The following is an 18,739-nucleotide window of genomic DNA, read 5'->3' as shown; positions in this document are numbered from 1 at the left end:
GGGGGGGGGGGGGGGGGCTGGGGTCAGCCAGCCTCCAGGGGAGAGAGGACAGCCTCCCGGGGCGGCCGGGACACACCCACGTCCCAGGGCCACCGGGCACAGAGCCAGAGCGGGGGCTGCACATCGCTCCGCCCAGCCCAGGACCCTCAGGAGCACCGCGGGCGAAATCACAGGAGACCCCCGGAGGGACGAGTCTGCACAGGCCGCGTTCTGTAAAATGGGACGGGGCACGGGGACACACGCGCGGCAGCTGCGGGGCCTGGAGCGCGGGCCTCTGACCCCGCCCCTGTCGCCCTAGGGAAGCCGCTGTACCTGCACATGGGGGAGGAGACGGACGGTGTGGACATGCGGGCGGAGGTCGGGCTCCTGAGCCGGAACATCGTGGTGATGGGGGAGATGGAGGGCGGCTGCTACCCCTACGCCAGCCACGTCTGCAGCTTCTTTGACTTCGACACCTTCGGGGGCCACATCAAGGTACGTGTCCTCACGACCCAAGAATCCCCACGGGGCCCCCGGCCGGGGATGGGACCGGGAGCCCAAGGCAGGACCAGGGGAAGGGACTGGAGCCAGAGCTGTGCTGTCCAGCCGTCAACACTCGGCCCCGCGTCAGGTGATGGGCTGCCCGAGGGCCCGCCCGCCCCGGTCACATGGCACACCGTGCTCCCGGCCTTCACGGCTTCCGGCCTCGGCCACTGCATTTGTTTGTTCTCCAGTGTCCCCCCAAGGGCCCCCGGAAGAGCGGGAATTTAACTCACAAAGTCACACTTACCGTAGATCCACGAAAGTACAGATAAAACACCAAGAAGGGCAGGAAGTGCCGAGTCTCGCGCTCAGTTTGCCCGTGGGCTTCTTGGTGGCCGTGACAGGTGAAGAGGGAGATTGGCTGCCGGGTCCTCCCCGAGCAATAGGCGGGAGCGGCTATCGGTTCTCGGGAGCTCGTGTTTTCCTAGCGTTGAGCCCAAAGAGGAATTCCGTTTGCGTCCCTGTGTAAAGTGCCCTCACCCGGCACGCTGTCGTCGGAGCCCAAGCTCTTCACGTGGCCATGGCTTTCCCCGACTCAGGATCGAAGCTGGTAGAACCTCACGGTCTTGCAGCTTCGTGGGGACGCTTGTCTTGATGCACAACGGTGTGTGATCAGGAGAAGTGGTTTGGTGACCCGACTGGATGCAGGAGGGACACCCCCGGAGCTCACCAGCGGACCCCCCGCTGGCTCCAACGTGGCAGTGTCACGCTGTGCACCCGCGTGTCCCCCAGGGGCTCCTTGCGACCCCAGCCCCGCTCGTCACATGTGAGCAGGGCCCCCCAGTCATCCAGAAGCAAGTGCAGGGGTTCTGGGGATGGAGGGGGCAGGGGTGCTGAACACCCTCAGGCGAGATCTGCTTCCAGCTCCCTCCCGCGCGCCCACACCAGACCTCAGACCGTTCCCAGCACAGCCGGCCAGGGCGCCCGTACCAGAGCCGCGTCAGGTGGACGCCACCTTGGGGAGGAAGGGTGGGCGTGTCCTGAAGGTCACCCTGCCCTAGCGGCAGAAGGCTGAGCCCCACTGCCGACAGGACCGTTTCTAGAGTGTGCTTTCGCGGTGAGCTGGAGGGCAGACGCCGGCCGTGGCGCGCAGTGCAGCCAGCCTGTGGGGCACCCCGAGCCCCGCACATGTTCCCGGGGTCCCGGGCGATGGGGATTCGGGTCTCAGCATCAGGCCGTGGGCCCGGGCACAGGCTCCTTGTGCCCCATGGCCCGCCCTTCCCCAGATTCCCGTCCTCCTGTTGCGGGGGCGGCTCGTGTCAGCCTCCCCCCAGGTTATCTCGGGGTTCCCCTTCCTCAGGACCCTCAGGGACCTAGGAGTGGGGGAGGGGTGGACATGGTCCCTCCATGGCCCCCGCTCTGAGCAGCTCGCTGCCCGGAACACCCTGCGTGACTAGAGGAGCCGAGGCTCCCGCAGGGCGGGAAGGGCCATTTGCAGAGTGTCTTCGGTTTGCTTGGCGGCTGAGGCTTGGGTTGGGCCAGCTCTTCGCGTATCTGGGATGTGGCACCAGTGGAGTCGGGGGCCCTCCCGGACCCTTCTGACCCTGGGTCCCCTCTTGCAGTTCGCGCTGGGCTTTAAGGCGGCACACCTGGCGGGCGTGGAGCTGAAGCACATGGGGCAGCAGCTGGTGGGGCAGTACCCCATTCACTTCCACCTGGCGGGCGACGTGGACGCGCAGGGAGGCTACGACCCGCCCACGTACGTGCGGGAGCTGTCCATCCACCACACGTTCTCGCGCTGCGTCACCGTGCACGGCTCCAATGGCCTGTTGGTAAGCTCGCCTCCTCTTCCCAGGGAAACGGGGGTCGCTCACTTCCCCGTTCTCGAGCCCCCTTCCTCCAGGCCGTGTCTGGATCTAGTCATTTATTCTGGGGCCTCTGGGGGTTGAACCATCCTTAGCTCAGAGTGGAGAAATGTATCCGCGGAGAGCACGTCTCCAGCCAGAAAAGGGGAAACAGGGCTGTGTCCTGGCCAAAGGGCAGGGGGCTGAGAGGTGGTGAGTCGGCAGTGGACCCTGGGAATCTAGGTCCCTCGGTGCCGCTTCGGAACGATGGTCCGTCCGAGGACCAGCGGCAGGCAAGGGGGTCAGGCCAAGACTCCACGCCATGGCCTCTGCCCCAGACTTGCAGCAGCTGCAACAGACCTTTTCCCTGTCGCACCGCGTGTCCTCAGCGCGAGCTCCGCTGGGAGGAACCGCTTCGTGAGCAGAGCGGAGTGCGTGTCAGGCTTGTCCTGATTCGCACAGCGGATTTTTACGCTACCTTGATTCTTCTGTAAATGAACTAAGCTTGGAGGCGCCCCGGGGGCTCAGCCGGTTGAGCGTCTGACTCTTGATTGCCACTCAGGTCATGATCTCATGGTTCTCGGATGAAGCCCCGAATCAGGCTCTGTGCTGAGTGAGCATGGAGCCAGCTTGGGATTCCCTCTCCCTCTGCCTCCACATCTGCCTGCCTCTCTCTCTCTCTGCTTCTCTTAAAAAATTTTTTTTTTTAAAAAAAGGAACTCAACTTATATCCTCTAGAAATTCTAACAACCGGACATTACAGGCTGGCACTCGCAAGCTCACTCCAGATTGTGTTTTGTTTGGCTTATAAAGTATTTACAGAAACATTCGATCATCTTTACACCAAACTGATAATTTTACACTAACCCAACCTTTCTTTAAATAGACTAAACTTATATCCTGTTGAACTTTAAAACCAGATGTCACAAATCGGCACCTGCAAGCTGAGCCCAGGGAGGAGATGTGTTTGGTTTGGCTTAAACAGTGTTTGAAAGAAACATCGGAATTAGTTTCTATCGTTTAAAAATTAAGAGGATTCACATAGAAATCTGGATTCTTGACTTCTCTTGAAAAGTGGTCTGGGGGGCTCTTGGGTGCCTCAGTCGGTCAAGTGTCCGACTTCAGGCTCAGGTCATGATCTTGTGGTTCGTGGGTTCAAGCCCCGCGTCGGGCTCTGTGCTGACAGCTCAGAGCCTGGAGCTGCTTGGGATTCTGTGTCTCCCCCTCACCTCTCCCAACCCCTCCCTCCCTCACAAGCTCTCAAAAATAAATGAATCGTTAAAAACAAAAACAGGGGAGGGAGAAGAGGGGGGATGGGGGCTTGCACGTTGCTTTGGATTAGCGAGCCCAGTACATGGTTACGTCCTGCAGATCTGTACATACGTGTCTGCGGGCGTGGCTACAGCCAATCTATCTACCTGTCTGCCGTCCTCTATCTCAAGTTCTGTGTATGTCATGGTGTAAATATCTGATCCTGGGTAAGGCAGACTGATCGTAGACCTAGGAGCCAGAAGACTCCAGTGTGTCCCTGTCACACCAGGGGCTCCTGGGCAAGGCGCAGCCAGTCTGTGGCTGAGACCTGAACTTGTGTCTTCTGCCCCCCAACCCAGCACTTTTTCTTCCTTTCCTCCCCCTTCCTGTGCTGTCGCCTGGACCCACACACCACCTTCATCCCTCCCCCTCCCATAAGGAGAAAGAAATGCAACCTGAGATGAGAGGGGTTTTGTCTGTTTGGGGCTGTTGACAGCTGATCAGCACACAGGTTATAGGATGAGGCAGAGAGAGAATCAGGTCTCAGTTCTGTCCCTGAAAGGGAAGAGGCTTTGGGCAACTCTCTGCCTCAGTGTCACTGGGTGAAAGGGAATGATATTGTCATAAGAATTCAATGAGATCCTGTCTGTAAAATATCTGTCTCCCATCTTTTTTTTTTTTTAAATGTTTTATTTATTTCTAGGAGAGAGAGAGAGAGAGAGACAGCGTGAGCAGGGGAGGGTCAGAGAGAGAGGGAGTCACAGACTGAAACAGGCTCCAGGCTCTGAGCCGGCAGTCAGCACAGAGCCCGACGCGGGGCTCGAACCCACGAACCGCGAGATCATGACCTAAGTGAAAGTCGGACGCTTAACCGACTAAGCCACCCAGGCGCCCCATCTGATGCCCATCTTATTCTTCCTCTCGATGAGGACTTTTCTCTCTGAGATGCACCTCAAGGGTCTTGAAGGGAGCTTCTCCCTGGGGCGCCGGTCAGAATAAGAATGTCCCTGATTCATCATTTACTTCCGTCAGAGAAGGGCCACGCGAGGTGTGACTGGACAGTGGGGCAGGCAGGTGCTTACGATTTGGGAAGAGCCTCGGGTGGGAGGCAGGAGGCCTGGGTGGGAGTGGGGCTCCAGCTCGAGGTTTATGAGCCCCTGGGAGCGGCCCCCCTGCCCCTTCTCTGGGCATCCGTGCCCTCCTCTGCCAAGTGGAGGCATGGAACTTGCTGGAAGATGCCCTCCCAGCTCCTCGCCTCTTCCTCCGTCCTTGTCTGTGTGGGCTATTTATAACATGCTTTCATATTTCATAGCTCACTGCGAGGAAAGGAAGCACTGGATGACCTTGGTGTTTACTGAAATGCTCATTTAGGGACTGAATAGGATTCAAGGTCATGCCCTTGCCAATGACCAGAGTTTATGGATGGATGCTCACGGGAACAGAGCTGGCCTGGAACAGGGCGGATCCTCCCGTCTGGGGTGAATGGACACAATCAGAAAACTGGGGTTCCAGCCTTGACCTTGAGCACATGGGTTGTGTGACCTTGGGCAAATCACTTACTTCCCGGAGCCTCACTCTCCCTTATCTCTGAAAACACAACAATGCAAAGAACCGAACACAATGGTTATAAAGTTGTGCAAGGTTCCTCCAAGATTAAAAAGACACAAAGGGTCCCAGTTCTGGATGCTTCCAGAGCGTGGTAGCCTGGGAATAGTGGGAATAGCCAGGCGTTGTCATATAAATGACTTGGGAAGGAATTGGGGTGTTTACCCTCAATTTGTGCATCCCAATCAGGGGCAGTTTTGTCTCTCTCTCTCTCTCTCTCTCTCTCACACACACACACACACACACACACACACACACACTGCAATATTTGACAATGANATCATGACCTGAGCGAAAGTCAGACGCTTAACCGACTAAGCCACCCAGGTGCCCCTTTCAGCATTTATTTTTGAGAGAGAAAGACACAGTGTGAGCAGGAGAGGGCCAGAGAAAGAGAGGCTCCAGGCTCCGAGCTGTTGGCACAGAGCCCGACGCGGGGCTCGAACTCACGAACCGCGAGATCGTGACCTGAGCCAAAGTCGGAGGCTCCACCGGCTGAGCCCCAGGCGCCCTGTCGCTGTCACACTGAGAAGATGTTGCCGGCATCGGGGGCCGGAAGCCAGGGGTGCCACTAAGGCTCCTACACGGTGTAGGGCAGCCCCTGAAACGTGCACAGTGCCGCAGCGGTGCTGTTTCCGGGTGGTGTGTGGATGCTCCGGGCCTGCCATGGCAGCAGGTACTTAACAGGTGTTGAGTGACTGTCCTAGGGAGCAGCAGCGTCTCTCGTCAGGTGACGCCACGGGGCAGTCAGACCCCAGGGTGAGGACAGCAGATCTCAGTTAAGATGAATGCGGTGTTTGTCGCCATCCTCAGGGTTCCACTGTGGACAGGCTACCTCGTGAGGTGGTGAGCATCCCGTCTCTGGGGCATTCAAGCGGAAGCACAGAGCCCGTTTGTCAGAGATGCCTGTGAGCAGTCTGGCGTCGGGCAGGGAGGTCGGGCTCAGGCCAGAGCCCCCCTGAAGATCTCTTGGTTCTGAGGCTGATACGTTAACGGGGTTTAGACCCAGAAGGGGCCTCGAGATTGTAGAGCTGGAGTCTCTCATCTGTGGCGGGCAAGGGAGCGGGGGCCGGAGAGCCTGTGTGCTGGTGGGTGGCCCTGGGACCCNCAGGATGGCTTTGGAGGAGCTGGGGTCTGCAGCCTTTTCTCGTTCTTGGCCCACAGGTTTGCAAACACCGCGGGGTGTGCATCAGGGGCCGTGCAGCTGGCTCGGACCCCTGGGTGAGGGCCCGGCCCGGCCTGGCCTTGGTGCTGCCTCCCGGGGATGCTCCCCCGACCCTTTCTGGTAGGGTCTCCCCTGCGCAGGACCTGGGNCGGGACGCTGGGTGACACGTCTCCTGTGCTGGTCCCTGCAGGTCAAGGACGTGGTGGGCTACAACTCCTTGGGCCACTGCTTCTTCACGGAGGACGGGCCGGAGGAGCGCAACACCTTTGACCACTGTCTCGGCCTCCTGGTCAAGTCAGGAACCCTCCTCCCCTCCGACCGCGACAGCAAGATGTGCAAGATGATCACGGAAGACTCGTACCCGGGCTACGTCCCCAAACCCAGGCAGGACTGCAAGTAAGTGGCTTCCTCTCCAGGCCACGCCCCCCAGCCTAGCCTCTGACCTCTGCACCCCAGGGCTTCTGACAGCTCACACCTGCCAGTCTTTAACCCCCTGGTGCCTTCAGCCTCGCAGCCAGAGCGGGGAGGGCAGGGCGCGGTCTCCCGCCCCCGTCCCAGCTCGCCCGCGCCCATCAGTCTCGTCCAGAGAACCTCTGTTCTTATCCTCCGGCTCCTGCTGACGGCCCACAGACCTCCCAGGAGACGGCGTGTGGCCGTGGGCACCAGCAGACAGGGGTTCCTGTGTGACCCACACGCGATGCGAGGTCTGTCCCTCGCAATGGCCAAGCTCTGGGCGCTTCTGACCTCTGAGCTGCCTCCGCCCTCGAGCCACGGCCCCCGAGACTCCGAGCACGTCTGGTGCTTACATGCACCCCGCTCCGACGAGCAAACTGGGTTCCATCACAAACTAAGGATTTCTCAAGTGTCTGGTGAGAGGCGCGGGAGTGGCCGCCCATCGTGTGACCCCGTGCGATCTCTGTCCCCCGCAGCGCGGTGTCCACCTTCTGGATGGCCAACCCCAACAACAACCTCATCAACTGCGCGGCTGCGGGCTCCGAGGTGAGCACAAGGGCCCCGCCTCGGGCAGAGCGTGAAGGTGGGGGCTGGGAGGAGGGGGGCTGGGGGTGAGCCTGGACTGTGTTTCAGGCTCCTCTGGGACGGAGACCGAAACACCAGACTGGCGTTGGATGGACGTGGCTTTAAGGACGGGCTCTGTCACACCATCATATTGGTGATCAGAGCGCTCTATTGGAATGACTCATGATGGGACGGAAGTGGGCGGGGCTGGGACCCGTGCCTGGCACACCTCGTTCTAAGCTAAGGGAGTTAATTCTTGCATCAGGCCTCTGAGGCAGGTGCCATTACTCTCCTTCTGGTGAGTGAGGAAACTGAGGCAGGGAGCGCTAATGTGCCCCAGGGCATGCATGGGATTCAAGCACGGCATTCTGTCTACACGGCCATTCCTCCCTGCTACTCACCGTCCCCGGGACCCTGAGCAGGTCAGGTCCCTGGATCTCGGCTTCCTTAGCTGTAAAATGAAGAGGGAAAAGCCAAGCACATGACGGAGTCCTCCCGACAGGGACTCTGAAATCCAGCCGTTTGGAGCCCTCGGCCAGTAGAGTAGAGCCTTCTGAAGGGTCGTAGCATTCAGGGTGACGCTCACAAAACACATTTGCCAGAATTTTGACCGTCTCCTGGAGGTGTGTTTGGGGGAAGGTGTTGGGGGGCCTAGGTGGCCAGTCCGCGGCCCCGACCAGGAGTGCGTGGGGCTGATTTCTGCCGCTCTCCTCCAACAGGAAACCGGATTTTGGTTCATTTTCCACCACGTGCCGACAGGCCCCTCGGTGGGGATGTACTCCCCGGGCTACTCCGAGCACATCCCACTGGGGAAGTTCCATAATAACCGAGCACATTCCAACTACCGGGTAAGTCTTTCCAGACTGTGCATCCCCAGCCAGCCCGCTGGTCCCCTTCCCCGGCCCACAGATGGTTCTAGAGCCGGACAGCCACTTGGCTACAGCGGGCAGCAGCTGCCTTCCTAGCGCAGGTCTGGAAGAAAGCAAAGCGGCCTCACCAGGCCCCCTCAGCTACTGGCCCCTTAGTGAGAATGTCCGGGGCTGCTCCTGCCACGTGACGTGGCCCCTGGTCAGACCCCGAGGGAGAAGCAGGATGCGCCTGCACTGGGGCTGACGGCCCGGTGAACCCACCCCCACACCTGCGCTGGCCCACCTGGCGGCCGGGTGCGGTGCCGGCTGTGATGGGCTGGGCCGGCCTGGGTGCTGGAGAAAGTCAGGACGCCCCCCAGGACAGCGTGGGGACCGGAGCTGTGGGACGCGGAGCTGGGGAGCCAGCTGGGACCAGGGAGCCGCTCTGGGGGCACATGGGTTCGGGGGGCACTGGCACAGGGCACAGACAGAGCCCAGGTGTCCACATCTTCTGTCCAGTCCCTAATCGTGCAGAGGAGGAAACTGAGGCCCCTGGGGACGGGGAATGGCTGCGTTAGGGCTTAAAAGAGAAGCTCCACCCGGGAGAAGACCGTAAGGAGACAGGTCCTCTCACACTCGGATGCGCCTACAGGGCACTGGGGCTGGAGGGGGGCCGGCAGGGGAGGGGGCACGGCCAGGGAGCACCCCAGGGAGCTGAGAAGGAAGGGTTTCCGTTCACGGGTGTCCCCCGACAGCATGGGCGTTCCTGAGGCTGTCGTGGGCCATGCGGGCACGGCCGGGGGTGGCGTGTGGGCAGCAGAGCAGGGCACGGCACGTGTGGGCTGCTTGGTGGGGCCCCTTCCTCCGGAAGCTGTCCCCCACGTGGGCGGCGGGCCTGGAGAGGTCAGGGGCTTCCTACGAGAAGGTAGGCAAGGACCCAGGGGCACGGGAGGGGGGACAGGGCTTGGGGGACGTGGCAGGTGAGGTGCGCCCCCAGTGAGCCCTGACCCCGTGCCCAGCGGGCGGGGGTCCTGGTGTGGGTGCTCACCCGGGCAGCGCTGAGCCCCCCACCGCCCCCTGAAATCCGTGTCCGTAGCCCGTCCTGTGAGGCCACAAGAAGGGAACCTGGGAGCCTGCCTGGGGCCTTCCCAGGAGGGGAGTCCAGGATGACCACAGATGGAGTGTGNGCTCACAACCTGCACACCTGCACGCCTTCGGAGCCGAACAGGAGAGTGAGGTTCCATCCTCGCGCGGGCCAGGAACTGGGGCAAGACCACGCGGGATCTGAGACCCCCGTCCCGGGCTGGAGAGGACACAAGTGCAGCGTCTCCTTTAAGTGCCCACAGACGCATTTCCCGTAGCCCTTGACGCCGGGGCTGGGCTCATAACCGCCCAGAGCAAGGTGACTTCTGGTCACGGACTTAGCTGCCTGGCCCTGGACACGACACTTAGCCCCCCAGACCTCGGGGTTTCCTCGTGAACACCTCAGACGCGCTCTGAGCGAAGCAGAACAGGTTGGGCCCCTCACCTCCCTCACGGAGACGCCTCGCCTCTACTAACGCGTCCTGAGAGCAGAACCAGGTTCACTGGAGCGTTTAGGAGTGTGCGTGAGGCCGGGCATGAGGAGGGGCCCGCCACCTGCCGTGGCCGTGACTGTGTCCCTGTCTCCCCCCCCGCAGGCTGGCATGATCATAGACAACGGGGTCAAAACGACCGAGGCCTCTGCCAAGGACAAGCGGCCCTTCCTCTCCATCATCTCTGCCAGGTAGCCAGCCCTCGGGACGCACGCTGTCCCCGCCCATCTCTTGGCCCGGCTCCATCCTCTCCCTCCATCCACTCACTCACTCACTCACTCACTCATCAGTGTCCGCTGGGTACTTTCCATGTCCCGGCCCGCGAGCTCGCTGCCGGGCCCTGCGCTGGGTCCTGCGCTGGGAATCTGAGCGGGGCAAAGTCTGAATTAGGGTGTAGGCAGCAGCGGCTGAAGGGAAACAGAAATCTCTAGGGGTTCCCGGATCCCTCGGCAAAGCCGGCCCCTGGAGGACTGGGTTGGCCGAGGTCTAAAGGTGAGGAGAAAAGCAGGGGAGACATTAGCCCTCAGTTTCAAGGGAAGGGACATGCAAATCGTGCCCAGAAAGCGACCCAGAACAATCCAGAGCTCAGCCGAAGGCCGGCGGCTACTTTGCACGGGTGCCATCAAGCCTTCAAGATTACTAGAAACCCCAGCACCCTTCAGAGACCGAGTGGTTGGTGTGCGTGGGGCCTGAGTAGCGAGCACTGTGGCCACGAGGGGGCCGATGCAGGGTTCTGGGCTCCCTGCTCCATCTTGTAGTATGTTAGCTGGAGCCCAGAACACGCTTTAGCTCAAGGGCCCCCACGTAAGTGGGGGGCTGGGCACCTCACTCCCCCTCCCAGCCCCAGGGCCATGCCGCACACGGCCTGGAGTTCGCGCTGTGCCGTGACCCGCCCGGGCCTGGGGGGTGGGGGACTCCTCAGTGCCCACGGCCAAGAGCAGAGACGTGTGTGCAGCCTGCGTGGGGCTGGGCCCTGGAGGAAAGACTCCTTGCTCCTGTGTGCGCGGGGAGCAGCTCTCGGCCCAGACGGGAGTCGGCTCGGAGTCCCCGACACGGCCACCTGTGCCTCCCCATGGTGCGTTCCAGGTACAGCCCTCACCAGGACGCCGACCCGCTCAAGCCCCGGGAGCCCGCCGTCATCAAACACTTCACCGCGTACAAGAACCAGGACCACGGGGCCTGGCTGCGCGGCGGGGACGTGTGGCTGGACAGCTGCCGGTGAGCCCTGGGCGCGGGGAGGGGGCGGGGAGGGGGCAGCGCCTCCCCCACGGGGGCGGGAAGCGCAGGGAGGAAGAGGGCACGGACGTCGGCCTGCTGGTCAGTCCCCGGCCGGGTAGAGGCCCGGATGGCAGCGGGCACGTGCGGTGCTGCGGGTCACACCCGCCTCCCAGTCAGCAGGGGTGGCGCTCTCAGGCCGTGTGGCCGGTCCCTGCAGAGGGGGGGGAAGAGGCAGGGACCAGCACGTCCTAGGCACCAGCCGTGTGCAGAAGCCTCGTTTGCCTTTGTTCCTCACGCTGCTTCTCAAAGATGCAAATTACCTCCATTTTAGAGACGGTAAAATTGAGGCTGGGCTCAGAGACTTTCCCATGAGGTCACACAACTGGAAGCGATTGAACTGGGGCTTGAAATTTCAACTCCTGGGCCTCCCAGGCATGGATGGCCGCAGTGTAACTGTGGAGCTGGGTCCTGCCTTCCGGGGCGCGTGGCGCCTGCTGTCCATCTGTCCTTCCGGCTGTGGCTGAAATGGGAGTGGGGCCCGCACACACACCCCGCCTTCACCACGGCCGGCCCTGAGAGCGGCGAGGTCCTCGGCGTCCCAGATCCAACCTCCCGCCTAGCCCTGGGGTCACAGACAGGCTGGACAGGGAGGCTCNAACCAGACGCTGGCGGCCACTCTGCGAGCAGATGCTGAGCGGGAGGGGAGCTTACAGAACAGAAAGGGAGAGCACCCCCCCCCAACCAGCACACCCGCTCTAGGTAAAGCCGCCGTCCCCACACAGTATCCACCGTGTGACGCCAGGGACCGGGGAGCGTCCCGCCCTCTTCCGCGCCTCTGACTGTCCGCTCTTGTCCCCAGGTTTGCTGACAATGGCATCGGCCTGACCCTGGCCAGGTAAGAGCAGCTGTGACGCGTGGCCTCTGCGGGAGCCGGCTGCCGTGGTGCGGGGCCTCTGCGGACACTTCATTCCAGACGCCCTCTCCCCACAGCGGCGGGACCTTCCCCTACGACGACGGCTCCAAGCAGGAGATAAAGAACAGCCTGTTTGTCGGCGAGAGCGGCAACGTGGGGACAGAGATGATGGACAACAGGATCTGGGGCCCCGGTGGCCTGGACCACAGCGGGAGGACCCTCCCTATTGGCCAGTAGGTTTGCAGCCACGGCGGCTTCCTTATTCCGTGTGGTTTAGGCCGAGGGGCAGCCGTAAAAGGAAAGGTGCTCGTGTACGATTTCTACCTGTTGACTATGAATTGCCGTCTGTTACCGGTCAGAGGAATCACTGAAACGAAGGAGGTTCACCAGCAGTGGGGTGAAGTCTGGGATGGGACAGACAGATCACATGTCGGGGTTGAATGTCAGTCAGCAGGGTGACCTGATGGTCCAAATGCACGGCGTGGACCCGGGGCTACGGCGTCTGGGGTCGGCAACCAGGGGTTCCTTCCTCCTCTGAGCTCACTACTCGGAGCACCGCACCCACTTCTGGGGACGGTGGAGAGAGAGACTCGGGCCAGAGCACCTTACAGGACAGTAACCAGGAAGGTGACAAAGTCCAGGGCTGTGTCACATGCAGCCTGGGAACTCCGGTCAGGAGAAGGGGTCGTAGGCCAGGGAGCAGCACAGGAGGTGATGTCACATGTTGTCGGGGCTGCCAGACACTTAGAAGACGAGCTCACTCCCCCATGGGCCCGGAGCGTTAGAATGAGGTTTGTGGAGGAAAAATTTCCTGGCGGTCAGGCTTGCTCCTCAGCAAAACCGTAGGGCTGTCCTGGGGGTGCAGGCTCTCTGCTGCAGGAGGGGTTCAAGCAAAGCTGGGGCAGGACGACCAGGTGGCCGGAGGAGGGGTGACCGGGAGAGGTGACCAGCTAACGGAGCCAAGGGACTCGCTCGGCTCCTGGGAGAGCCTGAGCTGGGTCAGTGTGAGGAAGTCTGTCCCCTGTCTGATGGTGAATCTGCTCAAACACGAATCCAGGACGGCCAGGCTCTGAGCCGGGCAGCCCGCAGGGGTGCCTGCTCTCCGAGGGCTGAGAGCCCCTCCTGCCCCCTGAGCTTCCTCCCTTTCTCCAGGGAAATATAATTCCTGCCTCTGTGGGCAGGACACAGGCCTCGAGCGCCCACCCTGGTGGACATGTGCCTTTGCAAGGATTTTGCAGATGAACAACGGCCTCCGTTGGCACGAGTGGTCTGGAAGCCTTTGCTTCTGTCTAGTCTGAGCAATAGACCAGCCCCTTGGGATCATTTTTATGAGTAACTCTGGATCTGCATATTTGGGTTTTTTTTGCTGAGGGTTTACCAGCCTTCCAGGGCTGGAATGTTCTGATGACTTTCAGGGGTGAGTTTATTTATGGAGGCCTGACAGCTCTGCCAAAGCGGGCAGGCTCCTCACACGGCGTTTGTGAGCAGGGACGGTGTCCTGCTGGTCATGAGTGGTTCGTCCGGAATAGTCCTGGGCTGGGCTTAGGTGGAAAGTCCGCACGCTTTATGTACACAGCCAGTAAGAAGGGCTGGTTCCCAAAGTGCCTTAAATTGAACGCTGCACAGAGGCACCCCCAAGAACCAGATTCAAGGCGCCAATGCTAATCAACCACACAGAAAGGCAGGAAGGCCCTGGTGACCGCGGACAGCACACACCAAGGCTGGTGTGACCAGGGCTGTCCTCGGGGAACTGTATCTGAGGAGGGGAGCCCGGGGGGGGGTGGGGGACCGGGGACTGCGGTGTGCCCTCCTGGGGACAGACCCTTTTCCGTGTGTTTCCCTCTTTCTGCCCTGCCTGCTTTACACTGGCTGTGGAAGGAGGGGACCTGGCCCAGAGGTGCAGACACCAGCGGAACCATGAACACTGGGCTTGAAGAACAAACGAGCCTAGACTCGGGGTCACCGAGAAACCCAGCTGGCCCTTCCCTGGCCCTGCTCGGGGGTCTGAGGCAGATGAGAGGCGTCTCTGAGCCCCTGCCCTCTGCTGGGCCAGCCTGCCCATTCTCCAGTCTCTCTGCCCCCGGCCCCCAGCCTGCCGGCCCCTCCCCATCGTCTCCCTGACTCCTGGGGATCAGAGCCTTCCCGGGGTCCCTTGACGGCCCACAGTCCTGCCTGCCCAGTGGGGCTGCCTCTCCTGTAGGGACGCTCTGAGAGGTTATGCGCGGTTATCCTGCTACAGATTATCACCTTCCGTCTGTCTTCCCTCTCGCCTGTTTTCCAGACCCCACAGACTCGCAATTGAAAGGCTTACTCAGAGGAAACTCATCTGGGTTTTGATCTGATTAAATGGTCCTGGCAACTAAGACTAAATAATGACTAATGGCTCTAGTCTCTCAAGGGACATAATACGAGCATTCTACAGCAGTATTTATGATATTTACCCAGTGACTCTTAACAGGATGGAAAAACTGGGAGAAATCTTTGAATAGAGGACAATTCCCCAACCCCCAAGCCAGCAGATATTCACCCACCCTTCTACCCTCCCTCCTTCCATCCATCATCCCTCCTTCCATTGATCCACTCACCCACCCACCCTGCCTTCCTCTCATCCATCCATCCATCCACTCAACCATCCGTCCTTCCTCCCTCCCTCCCTTCCATCCACTCAATGAACCTTCCTTCCTTCCATCCATCCAGTCATCCAGCAATTGTTTACTGAAATTTACTGTGTCTATAAATACTTTCTCAGCGCACTAGTTAATCAATCAATAATGCTCCGCAGTGAGGAGTGGCAGGAGGTGGGGATCAGGATGGTTGACCCAGAAAGTCTCTGTTTCCATCCACCTCGGAGGGTGCAAACAACTCAGGGGCACAAGGCGGCGATCAGCCTGGCACCTCCCTCCCTTGACCCCACAGGAATTTTCCAATCCGAGGAATTCAGTTCTACGATGGCCCCGTCAACATCCAGAACTGCACTTTCCGCAAGTTTGCAGCCCTGGAGGGCCGGCACACCAGCGCCCTGGCCTTCCGGCTCAACAACGCTTGGCAGAGCTGCCCCCATAACAACGTGACCAGCATCGCCTTTGAGGACGTCCCGGTGAGTGAGGCGCTGGGCAGGCTCTGGGCACATCCAGACTTTGGGCGGTGATTCACACGTCCCCCGGGGCTGGAGTCTGAGCCGCTGCCACCGCCACAGGGAGTGAACGACTTCCTCTAAGCAGGCGGGGCCGCGCCCCAGCCCGTCTGCATCCAAACTGGAAAAGTACAAGTGTAGGTTGCCCTACAGGTCAAGTCTGGCTGCGTCAATGCCCCCTGCCCTCTCCGTGCCCCGAGCCCCCCGGAGCCTCGGCCCAGCCCCCCTCCAGACTCAAGGTTCCTCCACGGGCCTTGGTTTTGACCTACTGAGTCTTGTGACGGGCCCACCTGAGTGGCCTTAATTAATCTAAAATCCCAGGGTTTCTAAGGCACCCCTTCCAGGACATTCCTGTCTCTCTGAGGCGCACAGACGGGTGCCAAGGAAGGGCTGAGGGTGAGGAGGGCAGGAGGGAGGGCTGCCCTTTGAGGCCGGGAGGGACCCGGAACACTTTCTCTGGGCTACGGATCCCCCAGAACTTTCTTCCATCTACTCCCCTGTGGTCTTGCCCTTGGCCTTTCTGCCTAGTGCTGGCGGGCTGGCAGGAAAGGAGTGAAAACTCGTTAGGTCAGGCACAGAGCCCTCCACAGGCCCGCGGCAAAAGACGGTCTTCCTCAAACACACGCACACGGTCTCTCTTACATGTTACCCCATGTGTGTGTTCTCATGCACATTCACCACCACCTACCTCTCTCCCACTCGCACACTCACACACTCGTGCGCCCCTCCTCTCTGCAGGCTTTGGGCCCGCACCCCAGAGCACTTGCTCTCCAGGGCCGCCCACGGCAGCCGGGCCTCATGTGAGCAGAGGCCAGGTGGACGTGTTGGGTCTGGAGGCCGCCAAGCACTAGGCTGTCTCCCTGCTGCCCCTGGGAGGTCGGCCGGGAGGCCTCCTGCAGCCTGAGAGCGTCTCTGGCTTGGCCAGGGCGTGATGTCCGCCGAAGTCGGAAACTTCTCCCTGGCCTGATGGCGTCGGGCTGCAGTTTCCCTTCACCTCTGGCCCAGCCTCACTTCCCTGGGCTCTGTTTAGATCACTTCCAGAGTGTTCTTCGGAGAGCCCGGGCCCTGGTTCAACCAGCTGGACATGGATGGGGATAAGACGTCTGTGTTCCATGATGTCGATGGCTCCGTGTCCGAGTACCCAGGGTCTTACCTCACCAAGGACGACAACTGGCTGGTCCGGCACCCGGACTGCATCAGCGTCCCGGACTGGAGAGGCGCCATCTGCAGCGGACACTACGCACAGGTGGGGAAGCAAGGTGTCCCCAGCCCCTCAGCAGGCGTGAGTGCCTGCTGTATGCCTGGCTCCGTGCCAGTCAGAATGAGAGTCCGGTTTCTTTCTCCTTCCCACCCAGTAGCATTTTCAAAAAACCAGTGAAAAACACGTTGTAGACAGAAAGCAGAGTGCCTAGAGGAAGGGTGCTCGGAGGTCGAAGGCTCGGGTTCAACCCAGGCCCCCCGGCACCCGGAGTCTGTGTGAAGACGTGGACACATGTGGACCCCGTTCCGTGGGTGACTCGGAGCCCCAGTGTCCTCATCTTTACGTCGGGGTAACAGCGGACCCTCCTTCCGGAGGCTGTGGGCGTGAGGTTCACGTATGGATGCAACGTGCTTCACCGGCCCCGTTGCCGGAAATGTAACGCTAGCCAGTCAGGTGGTCTTAAATTTTCTAGAGGCCACGTTCAAGAGGACACAGAAGCGGGGACATTAATCGTGATAATACCTTTTAACTTCGTGCACGCGAACTCCTATCGTCTCAACATGCAATCGATTTGTAAAAACCATTAGTGAGGTGCTTCACGTGTACACATTTTTTCCTACTCTCCATCTTCAAAACCACGACACGGTTTGTACTCAGAGCCCACTCGAGTTGGATGCAAATTTTCAACAAAGTGAAAGCTAGTCCTACCTCCCCAAACAATAAGGGCCTGCACAGTAGGAAAACATTTTACGCTGCCTTTGGTTTGAGGTTTAATTAAAATAAAATTTGAAACTTGGGTAGGTCCTCAGCCATGCCAGTCACGTTTCAGGGGCCGCAGGTGGCCAGTGGCTGCCGTACGGAACGGTACCCGGGGCACGACAGGGCCGGAAATATCAGCTGTTATGACGTTACCATTAGTTATTATTTGGTGAATAAGTGAGTAACGGGGAGGGCACCCAGGAACGGCAGCGTTCAAGGAGGGCGGCAGGGGCGCCTGTGGAGGGAGAAGCTGTCCTCACGACCACCACGCGGGCAGGCACTGTGGACGTCAGGAAGGGAGGGTGCGTGAGAAAGGGGCTGGAAGGCGGTCTGGGGTCCGGCAGAGGCGGGCGAGGAAGCTGGTGCCAGAGAGTGGAAGGGGCCGCAGGGCCAGGTGGGCACGGGGAGGGGTGCGCTGGCGAAACCAGCCCTGGATCTTCCCCACATGCCGTCTTTCCCGTACGCGGCTTGTCTTGTGCGGAAAAGCTGTCGGCGCCTGCCCCGCCCTCCTGACCGGCTGCTGACTACTTGTCACTAATAATCCGCCCTTCCCGTTACAGCTCACGCTGTGCCACGGGAGCCCCTGAAAGCCCTCGTTCCGGCGTCCACCCCGTGCCGTGGGCAGTGCTGACGCCTCCCCTTCCCTTCCGCCTCCCAGATGCGGGCAGGACAGCAGAGGGGAGAGGGGCTGCGTTCACAGGGTCACAGGAGTTCTCTCCCCTCCTCCCCTGCACGTCCCCCTCCTTTCCCTGCAGCCGGCCACCTGCCCAGCCACCAGGCTCCTCCCGTGTCTCCACTGCCGCGTCCCGCACGGAGCCCTCTTCTGAGAAGGTGTTAGCAGGATGGCTCAGACGGGCTTGGCTGCGCCCACCAGCAGAGAGAGCTGTGCCCCCTTATTAGGCCGTGTGTCCCCACGTCCTTAAAAGGGCTCGTCGAGAACATTCCTTCGCAAGTGGGGCCTGTAGTCAGACGTTAACCAGACACCCTTGTAACTGCCCGTTGTGTTTCCTCTTTGGGTCCTGAAAGATGTACATCCAGGCCTACAAGACCAGCAACCTGCGGATGAAGATCATCAAGAACGACTTTCCCAGCCGCCCCCTCCACCTGGCGGGGGCCCTGGCCCGGAGCTCCCACTACCAGCAGTACCAGCCGGTCGTCACACTGCAGAAGGGCTACACCGTGCACTGGGACCAGACGGCCCCCGCCGAGCTCGCCATCTGGCTCATCAACTTCAACAAGTAAGCGGGCGCCCAGCCGGGAGTGGCACGGGCAGGGCTCAAGGCAGAGGCGGTGACACCTCAGGATCGCAGGCCAGCCCGCATCACCCCTGCAGAGGGGCTGGGGGCACCTAGTAGCTCAGAATCAGAGCCGAGGGCTCAGCCCCCGTCCTGGGCACGGCTGGGCTCAGGCGGAGAGTCTGGCTCCACAGGCCTCCCTGTGTGCCACGGCGGAGCTGGGGCCGGCGACCCCTTGGGGCACAGCCAGGATCGAGTGGGGTGACATGACAGTGTTTTGCCCTGGATCTGGCCTCAGACACTGACGTCCGGGTGCTGTCTGTGCACGTGAGCTGTCACAGGGTCCTGGGGGACGGACATTGAGCAGATGTGGAAAACGAGACCCAAAGAGATGAAATGGGCCCCGCGATCGGGCTGGACCAGGAGGGGCTGAGCTCCCTGTGGAGCACCCCAGTGGGGGCCAGGGAGGCCCCCAGGTGTGTCCCCAGGAGCCCCTCCCTCCACCAGCCACAGC

At 60.8% G+C, this 18,739-nt stretch overlaps 1 protein-coding gene across 1 annotated transcript in view; it reads left to right on the top strand.

Moving 5' to 3' along the window:
* CEMIP (cell migration inducing hyaluronidase 1) overlaps positions 1-18,739 on the top strand; it is a 46,851-nt gene that overhangs the window by 19,505 nt on the left and 8,607 nt on the right. The window contains exons 11-22 of the mRNA XM_077774295.1: positions 299-474; positions 2,085-2,294; positions 6,518-6,723; positions 7,257-7,326; positions 8,064-8,192; positions 9,872-9,957; positions 10,853-10,984; positions 11,844-11,879; positions 11,975-12,130; positions 14,814-14,994; positions 16,061-16,276; positions 18,017-18,228. Coding sequence (XP_077630421.1) covers positions 299-474; positions 2,085-2,294; positions 6,518-6,723; positions 7,257-7,326; positions 8,064-8,192; positions 9,872-9,957; positions 10,853-10,984; positions 11,844-11,879; positions 11,975-12,130; positions 14,814-14,994; positions 16,061-16,276; positions 18,017-18,228 — 1,810 coding nt within the window. The remainder of the gene's footprint in view (positions 1-298; positions 475-2,084; positions 2,295-6,517; positions 6,724-7,256; positions 7,327-8,063; positions 8,193-9,871; positions 9,958-10,852; positions 10,985-11,843; positions 11,880-11,974; positions 12,131-14,813; positions 14,995-16,060; positions 16,277-18,016; positions 18,229-18,739) is intronic.

The sequence above is a fragment of the Crocuta crocuta genome, unplaced genomic scaffold, assembly GCF_008692635.1.
Source record: "Crocuta crocuta isolate KB4526 unplaced genomic scaffold, BGI_CrCroc_1.0 scaffold7, whole genome shotgun sequence".
Taxonomy (NCBI): domain Eukaryota; kingdom Metazoa; phylum Chordata; class Mammalia; order Carnivora; family Hyaenidae; genus Crocuta; species Crocuta crocuta.
The sequence above is the reverse complement of the archived record's forward strand: the minus strand, read 5'-3'. Positions and strand labels throughout refer to the sequence as shown.